The 16,952-nt window shown below is 37.6% G+C and overlaps 1 protein-coding gene across 1 annotated transcript in view; it reads right to left on the bottom strand.

Moving 5' to 3' along the window:
* Positions 1 to 300: 300 nt before the first annotated feature.
* Positions 301 to 16,952, bottom strand: part of LOC150077579 (A disintegrin and metalloproteinase with thrombospondin motifs adt-1-like) — a 150,197-nt gene continuing 133,545 nt past the window's right edge. Inside the window, exons 12-13 of the mRNA XM_090385950.1 lie at positions 11,867 to 11,956; positions 301 to 472 (exon numbers count right to left, since the gene is read on the bottom strand). Coding sequence (XP_090242076.1) covers positions 320 to 472; positions 11,867 to 11,956 — 243 coding nt within the window. The 3' untranslated portion in view covers positions 301 to 319. The remainder of the gene's footprint in view (positions 473 to 11,866; positions 11,957 to 16,952) is intronic.

The raw sequence follows: 16,952 nt of genomic DNA, 5'->3' as shown, positions 1-16,952 counted from the left end.
ATGATTTTCAAGTTTAAAACCTGACGTCTCTTTGCATCATTGCTGCAATAAAAAAAAAAAAAAAAAAAAAAAAGGCATTTTGACTTGTCACTTTTCTGGAGAAGTTGAAATATGGGATCGAATGTGGCCTCTGAGGATTAAACGGATTACTTACACTGCAGTCCACATGTATCCAAGCGGTGGGTAGTGACTAAATATGGGTACATGGCTGGGACTGTACAACTGCTTATATCGTACTCGCAGCTATCAGTGTTTCCTAACAGATATACACTATTTACATGAACACCAGAAATATGTCTTGCATATAGGACCGCAAAATTCAGCCCAACACTTTGAAAGCATTACGTAACTTGGTCAGAATATCACTTGCCAATTCTTTAACCCTAGATAATGCTGATCGTGCAATACTGCCGTCAGTAATAATGTCGACGTTTCTACCGTCGGATCTGGTACATTTTCCTTGGAGGCATATCTGCAGAAGAAAAGAAAAAAATAATTAGTATACATAAACCACTACTGTATTTTTTTATTTATTTTTTTTTTTTTCATTCACATTTCCTTACTGGTGCCATGAAGTGTCTTGTACATTGTGCTTAAACTGTGAATTCTCGTTTGGCAGCAGATCCTAATACTGATTAGTGGATGCATATGATGCAAGAAAGCAAGCTTATATAGCATCCTCTTAGTGATAAAAATGGGGTGGGGGAAGAGAAAATTCTTAGTGAAAAACTGAACTCCTCAACACTGTTTCAGTTTTACCACCTTCTTTATTCCATTTATTAAGCTAAGGAAAACCTTTGTTACTCACTACAAAAATATCATAAGATTCTATTGTATACATTTGGCAACTTAATGCTAAATGCAGCTCTATTTCTTTCAATGCCTTATTGTGAGAATAGACATGTTCCATCTGAAACAGTTGGGGGATAGGGGAGAGTACTCTTGGTAAGAGTACTCCATTCGAAAAATTTAGAATATTCTTTAAAATGTTTAAAATTCATAACCTCATTGTACCTTTACGTGAATGGGCAGAATTTTTCACACTCAAATTTATATAATCATTCCTATAAATGTTTTATAACTTCAGTTTGATCTTTCTTTATTGCTGGCTGTGGTGGTTTAATTTCAGGATCCTTTTGTACATTCTTAGTGAGAAGTTTGATCATGGGAATTGGACTCTTAACTCTATTTCATTTCTTAGAATCCACTCCTTAGTAATTTTTGAACTGTGGGCATCTGTAAAATCATGCTAAAAACATGAAAGGCAAATTTAAAAAATATTCTGAAAGAACCAAAAAAAAAAAAAAAAAAAAACTTTGTTTAAAATATTCTGGTGTGCACATGGTCTCTTTAACAATATGCACGGGATCTGGTCCTCTTGAAGCATATGACCTTAGATCATATTGTCTGGAATTTAACATCCACCTTGGTGCAGCCAGTCTGAAATTTCTCAGCCTTCTTTCCCCAAAAATGTTTCCTATCTCAGGGACAATCTCATCACTAAAATTCCTTACTACCCATCATTAAAACAAACTTGATCCCAAAAATGATCTATTTTAATAGATTTCTTTGTCTGTGTTAATCTTCTTTCTTTATTTATCATAGGCCGTTTTTTTTTTTTTTTTTTTTTAGGAGCATTAGCAACTAAGGCCATATTGCTCCTGGGAAATGCGGTGGTCATTCCCTGACCTCTCCGCATCCTCCATATTTGGTGGTTATGGGCTTGAACCCCAGTCTAATCAAGAAGCGTGTGCTACGCACTGCTGCTCCTGCCCACCTGTAGCCAGGTGGGCAGGATATATTCACTATCGGCCATCATAGGCCGATGGTGAATATCAGTGTCTATCATAGGCTACGGTAGTCTGTTCACATGAGCCAACTAAGTGGTCACCTGGGGCACAAAAAATCTCAGCCTGTATTTGCTCACGAGGTTTGGAGGAGTGCCAATTATGTTGGTTGCTGAGGGTGCCAGCTACTTGTAGCTTGTTTAGGGCTGATTTTGGGAGGGGCACTGATTGAATGGTTCACCTAGAGCTCCAGTCAACAATAACTAGTTTAGGGATGCCCCTAAGGTTTTCATCTTTGAAATACAAGATGAAAATCCAAATTTCTTTACTTTTATGTGTGCAGTAGACCTACTTGATGAAGCTTCCCATCATATTCCATTTATTTTAAAAAATGTTGATGGGGGATTTCTGTTTATAAAAATTCTGTTTATATAGTTCTGTTTATATAGTTGATGGTTGATGAATAAAAATTCTGTTTATATAGTTGATGGTTTTTCAACTATATAAACTCTTAATAAAGAAACAAGTGTCTATTAAATATTTCCAAAGAGTCCACTTTGCATGATCAGCAGTAATATTTAATAGTTCTTATGTTCAGAAATGAATAATGATGAAGATTGTGAATGATTGAGATTTTTAGCGATTTCTTTCCGATTCCATCAGATTTAAATGTGAGTATAAAAATATATAAATGTGAGTATAAAAGATTGAGAAAAGAGTATGTCACTGCCATAAATAATGCTAAGAAAGTTTCTTGGCAGAAATATGTACGTGAGCAAGGATCGAGAGACCCATTTCTATTTTTAAGTTAATTTCAGAAATGGTCTGTTTTAGTTCAGTTTGTCATATTGGGAGCAGTTTACAAACATGGTTCTGGACGAGTTGTTCCCTATATTAGGGAATACTGAGTTTACAGCAGGATATGGTCATAGATAATGCGGAATTTCAATCCCAGGTAGAGGAACATTTATTTTCATATGCAGAAGTCCATGATGCATGGGCTAGACTGCATTTGAAGTTGTCTTAAAATGAGCTTTCCAATTAAGATCAGAGGTATTTGTACAATTGTACAATACATGTCTTGAGCAGGGTGTCTTTCCCAGAGTGTGGAGAGTGGTGCTATTGAGATTGAATATTAAAAGTCCTAATGAATTGCCTTTTGAACATGGATCATACTGACCTATTGCCTTGCTATCTGTGATGGCAAATGTTTACGAAAGGCTGTGTATTAGCTGTCTTATGATTATATACAATGACAATTGTATATTCTCAAATAACCAATATGGTTATAAACAAGGAATGTCTACCATCTATCGGATGATAAGGATGCCATCTATCGAATGATAAGGTATATGCAGGAGTACTCAGGAAGGTACGTTCTAGGTATTTTTGTGGATTTTCATGGTGCCTTCAACATGCTCTGGTGGTAGGGCATCCTGTCGAGGATCAGACAAACTGGATGCTCTGATAATTGTTTTCTAAGTACAAGTAGTATTTCTCTGATTGGAAAATTTTTGTGAGAACAGAATATGCAGAAATAATGAGAGATATACAAAGAGGATGCCCTCAAAAGATGATATCTGCTCTACAATATCATTTGCCCCTGGCAGACATACCTTGGTCCTGTTCCACCTATCCTTCTTGCATAGTATATTCCCCGTCTCTCTGACAGTAGCGTCAACGAGAATAACTAGTTCCTGTGGTACCAGCACATTCTGCCTTGGAGGTTGCTTCTGTTGTTTTACCTGATGCACAGGAGTGAGCTCTGATGTTGAGCTGGGCAGCTCATATTAATTTCTTCGAGGGCATTTACCCTACACCTCAAGCATCTCATAGATGCCCATCAGAACATTGAGTTGGCACCTAATTCCTTGGCACTCTAAGCACCTAGCACACACACAAAGACATTCTCCTTGGCTAGATCATGTCCTGTTTTAGAAAGATCTGCAAACATTTCATAAGTTGTATATTTTTTTTGGCTGTGATGCATTGGAGAATTGTCCCCTTTAGTTCTCCCCAGAGCCACATCACTCCTGTTACTTTGTGCACATTGCTTTGTTGCTCTAGTCTGGGGCATGATTTCCATTTAAATATGATTTAATTAACAATGAAAATTAATAAGGTTAATAAATTTAATTGATTAATTTACTATACTATACTTGACTATACAATACTATATTAAGCTAATGTAGTAATTCGTATTCCGCTATATAGTTTTACGTTATATCTTAGCTATCAAGTTCAAGTTATATGTTATCAAGTTACGGTAACAAGGTCACAATGTTACTTTAGTTATATCCTTAACTAAATACAAAAGATATATGCCCAAAAAGTGGTTAAAAGCTTCAAAATACTGTACTTATTTATTACAATTTAAACCCTACTATTCTTCTGAGCTACTGTTTATGCTATGATTACCCCAGGGACTCACATCTGGCACACCCAGGGTCCTGAGTTGGATATCATCATTCTTCTCTTTCTTGGTGACTCCTTTCTACTTTTGACTCTCTCTCTCTCTCTCTCTCTCTCTCTCTCTCTCTCTCTCTCTCTCTCAGGGTAACTCAGAAATTTTTTTTTGGCTAGTGCGGCATAAGCATCAGGCTTTCTTGCATCATATGGCTGATAATAATATTCTTGCCAAAATGCCGGCACGATAGCAGTGAGAGTAGCGAGTTGTAACTTACAAAGTCACTTACAATTTAAAAAATGTTAACGAACTACTAAGCCTATTTAATATATTTGTAAAACACTAATTAATACGTTACCTAATCAAAAATATGATAAAATACAAAAGATATATGTGTCCAAAAGGTGATTAAAACCTTCAAAATATTTATTTATTAAAATTTTAACCTTACAATTCTTCCGAGCTACTGGTTATGCTATGATATTCCCACCAAAACACCAGCATGATAGCAGTACGAGTAGAGAGTTGTAACTTATAAAGTCACTAGCTAAATTTAAAAAAATAGGCTGATGAATGCTACTAAGCCCATTTAATCTATTTGTAAAACAAATTAATATATTAACTAATCAAAAATATGATAAAATTTCAAGGAAAACTTATCCATTTGCAGCAGCTACAGAAGTCTACATCTTCACCAAGTGACACCTGGCAGCCATTTCCTTATTTGGTATCAAAGTGATGTTCTTAGATGTCTGCATTGGGCCAGTCTAAGGAATTGTTTTTGACAGTTTAGTGCAAAGCGATTATCCTTGTATTATTCTGAAAGCATATGCTGATGGCCTCCTTGTACTAGTTGTAGGAAATTTGTGTTCTGTGCTTGAAGAAAGAGTAGTCCTTGCTAATGAGCTGTGAAGTGACATTTAAGGAAGAGAAATCCTGGAGTCACACATAAGCTGAAGGATGAGCTAAAGGTGGTTCAAGATGAAAAATATTTAGGTTTTGTAATTCAATCTTATATGACATTTTCCATGCAATACAAATAGGCAGCTAGGAAGGCACATGATATCCTGTCAGTGATTTATAGGATCTTTGCAGTAGGGAGATGGACATCATTATCCCTCTTTACAAGGTTATGTAAAGACTACATTTTGATGCAGTCTGGAGACTGCATCAAGAAAAAGACAAAAAAAAAAGGAAAAAAGATATAGCACTTCCAGAGAGGTGGGAGTTTAGGAAGGGTGGCCAGTTAGTAGTGAGTGCAGATTGATGGACATATTGATGTCCATCAATATGTCCATCAATGATGGACATATGGACATATTGATGGATTGATTGAGGTTTATAAGGTGCTCAAGAGTTTGAGTAAATTGAATGGGGAAGGTCTGTATATCGCAGATGTGCACAAAGTAACAGGAGTGATGTGGCTCTGGGGAGAACCAAAGGGGACAATTCTCCAACGCATCACAGCCAAAAAAAATATACAACTTATGAAATGTTTGCAGATATTTCTAAAACAGGATATGATCTAGCCAAGGAGAATGTCTTTGTGTGTGTGTGCTAGGTGCTTAGAGTGCCAAGAAATTAGGTGCCAACTCAATTTATTAGTTGGATCTCATGAAGTTCGCTAATGGGCAGCAGATCCTTGAACATTGGAATAAGTTGCCTCTTAACATGGCAGAGGCAGATTAAAGTCAGATTAAATTCAGAGTGGAATTAGTTAGTTACCTTGCCAGAATCGGAATAGTATGAACCCCAGAGGCTCACATCTGGTGAGTATGGGCTTGGCACACCCAGGGTGCTGAGCTGGATGTCATCGTTCTTCTCTTTCTTGGCGATTCCCTTCTACTTCTCTCTCTCTCTCTCTCTCCCCCTCCCTCTCTCTCCCCCCTCTCTCTCCCTCCCTCCCTCCCTCTCAGAGTAACTCAGCCGACCGGGCTAGCCGGGTAGGTAAAGTGCCTGCCTGGCAACCCAAAGGTCGCGGGTTCGATTCCCGCCACGGGCTGGATATCACGATGGTGCCGAACCAGCCGGTTGGTTGGATATCCCGGCCACGATACACGAAGGAAGCAAGAAAAAACTGACTGGTTCATTCGTGTATTGATCACATCATACGAAATAAAAAAAAAAAAAAAAAAAAAAAGAGTAACTCAGAATTTTTATTTTTTTATTTTTTTTTAAGGTCATGAGACTCCGAGTGCTGTAATGAGATTGTACAGAGTAATATATACTTCCTTTATGTTGAGGTGTTCTTGCGGATAGGACAGTGGTTATAATATGTTCATCCACACCAAGTGAAAATGGGCTGGGTTCAAATTCTGTCTGTGATGCAAGGAATATTTATTGGCTTTTTTCACTCCTTTGCTGAGCTTAGTCCATCTCAGGAAAGGATAACAAGGTTTTTCTCCTCCTTGAAACTAGAGTTAGCATTAGCATTAGTAGAGGCATTTGATGCAAGAAAGCAAGCTTATGCAGCATCAGCCAAAAAAAAAAAAAAAAAAACCCACTTCCACTTCACCCCTCTGTTCGTTCAAAATACCTGTCCAGCTGAGCCTTAAACTTATTTAGGCTATCAACCTCCACCACAAGGGATGGAAGTCTGTTCCACCAACCAACCACCCGCTGGCTAAAGGCAAATTTCCGCACGTCTATCCTACATCTGTCTTTCCTCAATTTGAATTTATGCCCTCTCAGGTGATTTTTCTGAGCTAGAGGAAGAATCCCATCAGCATTGAGCATGCTTAAACCATTCAAGGCTTTATATACCTCTATCAGATCACCTCGCTGGTGCCTAGTCTCCAGACACTGTAATTTGCAAAACTTAAGCCTTTCTTCTTAAGAGCACCCCTTTGTTCCATTCACTAATCTTGTTGCCCTTCTCTGTACTCGTTCCAGCAGCTCTACATCCTTCTTGAAATGAGGCCTCCAGACCTGTATACAGTACTCTAGGTGTGGCCTGACCATTGCCTTATACAATGGAATAATCACCTCCTTATCCCTGCTGGAAAAATTCCTGTATATCATTGACAATACTCCATGAGCTACTCTTGGGTCCGTCTGCACTACTCAGAGAACTTCATATCTGCCTGCACAGAGTTTTTCTTTCAGCAAAAGAGGCAGACTGATCAGAGAACATAAAAAATTTATGGACTTAAATACACATACATACATAAATGGGTACTCTAATATGACAGGTTTTTTTTGTTTTTTAAATATATATATATATATATATACAGTAGAACTTCGTCCATCACCCTATTTACCGTCAGTCTCTGTTAACCGTCACTTAACCCCACTATGTTGTAATGCATTGTGATATTGGCACCATGTGTCACTCAGTCTTTGTTTACAACTTACTGTATACGGTTGTACTTTAACCTCTTGTTTCCTGTTTTAATAATTTTTATTTAGTAAACCGAAATGACACAGAAATGTAAGAGTAGTGTTGGCACAAAAAATTGAAATAATCAATCGTTTAAGAAAAGGTGAAAGTGCTACAAGTATAGCATCGGTTAGCTTATGTAATAGGAAGAATAACAGTAAATGGTATAAAGCGTGATGCAGACAAAATTGAAAACCACGTGTCAAAAATGTAAACCACTGACGGTAATGTTAAAAGTCGTAAAACAATGAAGCTTGCTAAAAATGAACAATTGGATACTGCAATGTTTCAATAGTTTGTTCAAAAACATAGCAAGGAATTCCATTGTTGGGACCTATAATGTCTAGTTTCAATTGAAAAAGCCATTGAAATTAATAAAAAACTAGGCAGAGATCCTTCATTCAAGGCTAGCATCGGATGGTTGGACAAATTTAAGTTTCATTATGGTATTTGACAGTTGTCGATCCAGGGTGAGAAGCTAAATGCAGATAGAGCTGCAATTTCTGTTTATCATGAAAAACTACAGAAGGAAATAGCTGATCGAAGTTTGGTTAAAGTTAAAGACCAAATATACAACTGCGATGAGACTGGCCTTAATTGGAAGGCACTACCTCAAAAGACACTGGCCTCAATGACTGAACATATGGCACTGGGATATAAGAGGTAAAAAGATCCCATCACTATAATAGTATGTGCTAATGCCAGCAGTAGTCATAAATTGCATTTGGTTATTATAGGAAAACCAAAAAAGCCTAGATCATTTAAAAATATTAATTTAAGTTCTTTTCCAGTTAAATATTTCTCACAAAAACAATGCGTGGATGAGCCAAGATATATTTCATGATTGGTTTCATAAAATACTTGTACCATGTGTAAGATCACATTTGGCATCAAAAGGTTTGCCACAATATGCAGTTCTACTGATGGACTCATCCTGTACACGTATGTGATTTAAAAAGCGATGATGGCAAAATATCATGCCACTTTCTGTCAGCAAACATGACATCTTTCATTCAACCGATGGATCAAGGTGCGATTTAGAGTATGAAACGTCGTTATTGCAAAATGTTCATTTAAAAACTTGTTTTGGCAGAAAATAAATTAGATACGATAGAGTTTTGGAAAAGCTACACTATAAAAGATGCAATTTTCAATGTCGCTGATTCCTGGAATGATGTTCTAGTTCAAACAATACAAAGAAGCTGAAATAAGTTGTGACAAGAAATATATTCAACTTATACAGAAACCATTCCAAAAGAAACTAAAATTTTGCAGTTATGTTCGAATGTCGTGGTTTTAAAAATATTTCGATGGAGGAAGCAAATGATTGGCTGGATATGGACAAAATGGACGTCGGATGTGAAATTTTAGACAACAATGAAATTGCGCAAAGAGTGATGACCATTTCAGATGATTCTGAAACTGAAGAAGAAGAAGAAAAAGCTGTTGCTCATGGAACAACAAACATAATTAGTCACTGTGAAGCTGAAACTGTTGTAAAAGTACATTGAGTGGTTCAAGGTACAAGAAGCAGATGTTACGCAAGTGTTACTCTTGCATAAAATTCCTAACGTTGCTTCCCAAAAGGCTTGAGGGATAATGAACAAAAGAAATTGACTGACTTTTTTTAGAAAAGAAATTTAATTATGTAATATTGTTTTCTTTTAAATTTTTTAATGACATTACTAGACAAAATATTAAGTCAAAATATTAAAAATAGGTATGTATGTAGATATCTGTACTATGATTTTTCGATGACCCGATAAAAAATAAATAATTAAAGTTTAATTAAATTTCATCAGGTTATGTAATAAAATAAACAAGTTAGATGACCTGGTCTATTGTATGTATAATGTTTTTAATGTATACAGGGTGATTCACTACCAGTGCGACAAACTTGCAGGAGGTGTAGGGGGCACAAAGATGAATCGGAATCACATAGCATTTCAGGGTCTGAAATGCCTTCGTCATGCGGTAGAGGACATTGAACGAGAGGTTGCGTGAACAGCAATCCCGCTGGAAGTCAGCATTTGCGAACTGTTTCTGTTGAAGAAACCAAGTAGCAAAAGTCCTCCTGAGTGGATAATCCGCAGGCTCCAATGATTGGACGCGTTGCAGATGGTATGAACTCATTTGGTTTGTTGACAGTATCCTCCATACAGTGGATTGGGAAATACCCAATCGTTGGCCTATTGCTCCAGTACTCGTACTCGGATTGCCTTCTGCAAGACGTAGGACATTCTCCTCATTGTCTGGTGTCCTCGTCGTTCGCTCTCGATTCATGGTACCTCTCTTGAAACAACCAGTCTCATGTAACCTTCTGTGCACACGTGCGAAAATCGTATGATGAGGAGCATGCCTGTGCGGGAAATGTTCCTGGTACATGCGCAGTGTGGCGCACCCATTACAGTCTGCAGCTCCATACGCGAGGTGCATGTTGGCCAGTTCAACGTTTGAATACTCGTCCATCCTACTGCCTCGGGAACCGGTTCGCAAATGCTGACTTCCAGCAGGATCGCTGTTCACACGACTTCCCGTTCAACGTCCTCTACCGCATGATGAAGGCATTTCGGACCTTGCAATGCTATGTGATTCTGATTCGTCTTTATGCCCCCTACACCTCCTGCAAGTTTGTCGCGCTGGTAGTGAATCGCCCTGTATATTCTATTATCCATTATTTGATAATCATGGTCTCGGTCCCGTACCCTGACGGACAATTGAAGTTCTACTATATATATATTTGGAGGTGTTGAGTGTTTCATTTTTAGGTTGTCATGCATTTCAGTTCTGGATGTTCAGTGGATATTCCATTTTAACATAAAGCCATCTTATAGTAAGTCAAGTACATGATTAGAAATTTTTTAATGTTGCATGCGGTGCACCAGACCAAATTTTGACTCCTTTTATAAGAATGAAGTATAGATTAGTCTGCAACAAGTTAATGAATGGCTTAGGCCAGAGGTTCCAAAAAGTGTGGGTGGGGTGCATTATTATTTTGATTGTTATTTATATAATTTCAGTTTAGTTCTATGTATGTACTTTAGATGCATATTGCTGTCTCCCTTCGAATGTGAACTTTTTTTTTTTTAAATATATATGTTTCCTTGTGTGTGTGTGTGGCCTATATTTTTATGGAAATCATCGAACAAGTCAATCTAGTGTGAAGTAATTGATGCAAACTGGAAGCTGCAGATTTGTAAAACTGATAGTAGTTTGGTTTTTCTGAGGAGGTCAGAAAAACCAAAACTTTGTAACCCTCGTTGTGCCCATACCTTATTCTGGTCATCCAGAGGACAGCCAAAGTATAACTGTTAAATGTTCCAAATATCCACTGTGAATGCATGTTGTTATTTAGTTTGGAAAGAGCCATATTGAGGGCTTAGTGTCACACTACATTAACTACAAAATCATTTTGTAGTCACTGTTTTTGTAATTAACCAAGAAACAATCATTTGACATTTTCTATGTTTGTCAGAAATGTACTTATTGCCCAAACTAACTTTTAAATTAATAGAGAGATACAGTTCTACATGATATGCATTTTTATTTGTATAAAGTAAAACTAAAGTTATCTCAAAATAAAAATGCAATTTTTCAGTTAATGTTTGACACTAAACTCTCAATATGCAGTCAGAATTTGTGATTTTTTTAAACTGTCAAGGCATGACAATGAATGTGTTTCAGTAATTCACCAGATTTTACCTGAAACAATTTATAGTTAAAGAATGAAATAACAAAGAATATAGATATAAGTGTATAAACAAAATAATAATCATATTCATGTAAATTAACTGAATAGGTATATGAGTGGTATAATTATGCTCATCGTGTTTAAATTAATTGGTCTCATCACAAAAACTAGATGTGTTCTTAGAGAAACACAAACAGATTTTAAATTCGCTTTCAAAATTCTAGCTTGTTAAAAAAAAAAATTTTTTTAAAAATATACATATATATTTTTTGATGAAATATACTTGTTGACCTGGGCACCTCCTCCGTAGCCAGGTGGGCAGGAGCAGCAGTGCATAGCACATTCTTCTTGATTAGACAGGGGTTTGAGCCCGTGACCACCAAATATGGATGATGCGGAAAGGTCAGGAAATGACCATCGCATATCCCTGGAGCAATATGCCCTTAGTTGCTAATGCTCCTAAAAACCAAAATAACTTGTTGACCTATGTAATCATAATACTGTTTAAGCTAGATTTTTTAGAATTTCTAAATTTTACATTTAAACTTCATTACTGTCATGAATAAAAATTCTGAAAATGATCAACAGATGGTAACACTTACCTTTCCACCTCCACAGTCGCTGCCATCTAATGCAGGATGTGCAGGTGATGCCCACAATCCTGAGAGACACCATAATTCTCGGCATATATCCTATAGCACAAAAATATACATACTGTAAAAAAATTCAATCCTGAGAAACTAGCAGGTCACAAAATAAATAGAAAAGCAATCATTGTTCATGGCTGATGTGTTCATAACAAATGGACCTGTATTAAGATTTTCAGGAAAACAGACTGATGTCTTCTGAGTTAAAGTTACTCAGTTATGTACCACATCTGACAGCCTGGATAATAATCCCTACTGATATTTACATTGAATGCATTGTGAAGAAATGGCAATATCAGTCTGACATTCATTACTTAAAACTTATACTGTGTTTAATCAAACATACACTCAGTGATCACTAAATTATGACCACCTCCCTCCATAATGGGCTATTCCACATAGCTCACAGTATAAAAAGCTGAACAGCTGATTATGCTGAAGCAGTGGTAATTTGCATTTGGTTATGCAAGTCAAAGTGATAAAGTAGTAGTTATGGAAATGTAGTAAAGATACCATGGAGTTACAAAAGGACATGATTGTGGAGCTCGTGTGTCAGGTGCTTCCATCTCAGAAACAGCATGTCTTGTCTTTTGCTCATGGTCCACTGTGGCTAAGGTGTACAAAGAATGATGTTGAATGGGCCAAACCACCTCTGGCCAACAACTATAAATGATTATGCATGGTGGATGTTTCAGGTGAGCAAAATGTGCAGGCATTGTATGAGTGCAATGGCAGGTCACTGTGTGACAGTTGACATTGCAACACAGTATGGGGAGTGCAAGAACAATATCCCAAATGACAATACTCTGTGCACTCAGACATATGGGGTTCCACAGCAGACAACCCAAGAGACACCCTCTCTTCATTGCTAATTATCGTCAGTGGCGAATGTTGTGGTGTCAACAACACTCTGTTTGGACATTGGAATACTGGAAACGAGTGTGCTGGTTGAATGAATCCAAATATCCAGTGCAACTCACTGATAGAGGCCTTCGTGTGTGGAGCAAGCAACATGAGTCCATGGGCCCATTGTGTATGGTGCCCACTATCCAGGCAGGTGGTGTTGCTTAATATGGGGCATGTTTTTCTGGCAAGAACTAGTAACCCCCTGGTGTGTATGGACCAACGTTTCACTGGTGAGATCTACCAGCAGCTCTTAGGAGACCATGTCATGTTGCATTTTTTCCTGGACAGAAATGGGATCTTCCAAGGTGATAAATGGGCCATGTCATTGGGCCTGCACTGTGCATTCACAGTGTTTCAAGGAATGCAGTGAAGAAATTACCCATCTTGATTGGCTTCCAAATTTGCCTAACCCCAGTCCAGTCGAATATGCATGGGATGTTTTGGAACAGGATGTGAGGCACATGGACATGCAGCCATCATCTATTCCAACACTATGGAAACAGCATGGCTGCAGATCACTACAGACTTTTTTTTCAGACATCTATGGAGTCAAACCTATGCAAATAACAGTTGTTATCCATGTGAACGGTGTTAGGTGAGTGATCATATTTCATTGATCACTGAGTGTGTGCAATTGAAAGGGTAAAGTTTTCAAATGGCTCATTGGCAGAGTTGGAGTGCGTTGTTATAGACTCACCCGACATTCCATTTTATCCTATAGGGTTCTCATACATAGAAAGTAGGTTGACCAGAGTCTGTTGGCCACATCAGGAACGTGTTAATCTGCTCACTGGTTATGGACACATAGAAACCACTTGACCAGCATTTGTTTTTAGTTCTGTTACTCAAAGCTCTGACATGCTAGTCTTTTTGTTTGGATCAAATGGTACTAACAGGGGCACATTATCCAATAGGCAAAAAATACGTCTGCCTAGGGCCCCGATCAGAAGGGGGGGCCCCAAAATCACTGTTTGAAAAACTCATTGCTGTTTTTTACTAATATTTTTAAGTGATATTTATCGGAAACTGACTTTCTACCTGAAGGTCAATGAACTTGAAGGTAATTTGAAAATTACGTTTTCAAAAATGGTTTTACCAATTTTGATGAAATTTTATATTTAGTTCTTCCTTAAATAGTTGAGTTAATTGAAAAAGTAAAGACTGCTATGTATGGAACTAGTGCCCCTCCCCTGACAGCCTTATGCTTAAGGGTGTTTCCACCTAGAATGCAGGTGACCGCTTATCTGGAACAAGCAATGAAATGCAACTAAAGCTTCTCATAGGCTATGATAATAATTGAAAGTGGAAGAAGAAAATATTTTTGCGAACAAATTTGAAAATCTTCAAAATAAAGATTCGAATTTACAAGATGCTGTAAATCTTTTAAAATCATTGTCATTATATTGGCAGACAAAAAAACTGCATCACCTTAAAAAAAGTAACATTTGTAGTGAAACGTATAAGATATTGTTTGATTACAGTCATTTTGTTTGTTGCAAAGGTAAGGTATTGTGTCAGCTGTTTCTCTAAATACGGTGTTGGAAGGCTATACACGCTCATTAGTATCCTGTTTTGTGGAGGTGTAAGCATAGCTCCATAAGTTCAGTTGACACCAAGAAAAAAAAGTGTAGTTGTTGCTCTGTCCCAGGAAGGAACAGAGCAACAATTTTTATGAAAAAAAATGTGGTGCCATCCGGCATAAAAAAAAATAATGGAGTCTGGTGTGCGCAAAGGATCATGGGAAACACAAAGAAATCATCGGAGTCTGGCCTGCATAAAGGGTTATTGGAAGAAACCATCGAAAGAAAATATCAAAGCACAGAGTGGAGAGTCATGTGGTTGCACAAAGGATCGTGGGAAGCAGCCAATGCCCCTGGCAGAGAAAGCACACAAAAGTCCAAGAGAGGTGAGTCACATGGTTGATGATGTCATCTGTGCAAAAGAACAGTGGGGATAGGTGGTAGATGCCACAATTAAAATTGGTTCAAATCACCAGTACCCCTACTTTCTTTTAGAGAGCCAGTTAGAAATTTACAAGCACACTTACCCCTGCTGGTGACACACGTCACTGATATGTATAAATGGTAAAAAGAACTGGTAAATGCAGTAGTGCAGGTTCCTGCTATGTGGTCTGTACAAAGTATTCAACTGTGACATGGGCATGGGATGTGATTTGACAGACTTTGATTATGATTTCCGGGTACTGGTTGAAGGTTGGCAGTGTTACAGAAACTGCAAATCTTGTGGGCTGTTCTCAAGAGTACTGTTGTTAAGGTGTTCCATGAGTGGGCAGATAGCACACAGTAGTTGACAGGCTAATGGTGGGTGTCCATATCTTACCGATGGTTGTGATGAATGTAAGCTGTCCTACCTTGTGTGAGCCAATAGACAGAAAATAGTGAACTGACTATAGACTTTAACCAGGGGATGACCAGTGGTGTTTTCAAGACAACGTTCTAACAGACTTTCCCCTGTATGGACCTTCAGAGTAGGCGCCTGGTCAAGGCCACCCATTGTCAATATGCCTAAAATTTGCATCTCAGTGGCATCATTGGACTATTGACTGGAAAAAAAGTTGCCTTTCTGATGAATCACATTTCTTGTTATGAACTATAGATGGAGAGTATGGTGACAAACTGCAGGGAGGAATCACTCTGATACCCTGGTCCAACAGAAACAGGCAGTTGGGGGCAGTGTTTTGATATGGGGGATGTTTTCCTGGGAATCTCTTGGAGCCCTCATATCCCCCCCCTAGACTACACTCTGAATGCTAAAAACTACTTATCAGGTATACTATTTTCATATGACTGATTATTTTCCAGGATGGTACAGTTGTGCTTCAGCAAGGTAATGTGCCATACCATATTGCTAGTATTTTTTGAGAGTGGTTTGCTGAACACAAAGGTGACTTCCAGATGCTACCTTGGCTGCTGAATTGCCAGATATGATTCCATATAACATCTGTGGGGTCACATTGATCAGTAGATCCAGTGTTTGGATCCTTCACCACAGAAGGCCTTATAGAGTTCATGTCTTGCTGTGCAAAAGGAAAACCTACCTGCTATCAGATAGACAGTCATAATGTTTTGAATGTTTTGACTCACATAGTTTGACCTTTTCTGACAACTTTAAAATTAAATTAAAACTCTCCATCTTTGCTAGTGGTTAAAAAATAAAATTTTCAATCATTTGAATTTTTTCTAAGATACAGTATATATTCTGGACATCAGTTCTTTATTTATTTATTTATTTTTTTAGCTCTGAAAATTATCTATGCACTTATCTTAGAACCTCTTGTTAACTAGCTTGCCTTTTACATTTCAATTTTGGCATGCTTGTTGTGACTGGGGTGTATCATTAGCATTAGCATTAGTAGAGGCATATGATGCAAGAAAGCAAGCTTATTCAGCATCAGCCAAAAAAAAAAAAAAAAACACACACACACACCACTCCCATGTCACCCCTCCGTTCGTTCGAAATACCTGTCCAGTTGAGCCTTAAATTTGTTTAGGCTATCAACTTCAACAACAAGTGACGGAAGTCGGTTCCACCAACCAACCACCCGCTGGCCAAGGGCAAATTTCCGCACATCTATCCGACATCCGTCCTTCCTCAATTTGAATTTATGCCCTCTGATGGCAGGTATCATTGCACCTGCCATCATTGTTGCAACATCAAATATATGGCTGGAGTCACTTTGGATCACAGTCACTTCTATTGTCATTCAGTTAATGACACTGTTATTTAATGTGTATGTAATATGAATATAAGTGATAATGAAACTAAACTAAAATTACTACCCAATTTTTATACAGGTTGTTCATTTTTAAAGTAAATCCAAAACCAATCAAAGGAAAATACAATTTATTATCAGAATAATTAACAAAAAAAAGTATATAAACAATGTTAAAGTGTCCTTCCTTATTAGCAGTACATAAATCCACTGTTTTTATCATGTTACAAGTGGCACTCCCATATTATATGCTTTAATCTCCATAAAAAGAAGTCTCTGAGGGATGTTAAATGAGGAGACCTTGGTAGCTATAAAGACCTAATTATATCATTTGATTTGATCCCCAAAAAACTTGAAACATTTCAGTGGTTAGTATACAATATGCAAATGGCGCCAGATGGT

Source organism: Mastigoproctus giganteus, chromosome 12, assembly GCF_048544385.1.
Source record: "Mastigoproctus giganteus isolate SK-2022 chromosome 12, ASM4854438v1, whole genome shotgun sequence".
In the NCBI taxonomy this organism is placed as follows: Eukaryota; Metazoa; Arthropoda; class Arachnida; order Uropygi; family Thelyphonidae; genus Mastigoproctus; species Mastigoproctus giganteus.
This window is presented reverse-complemented; position numbering and strand designations above follow the sequence as displayed.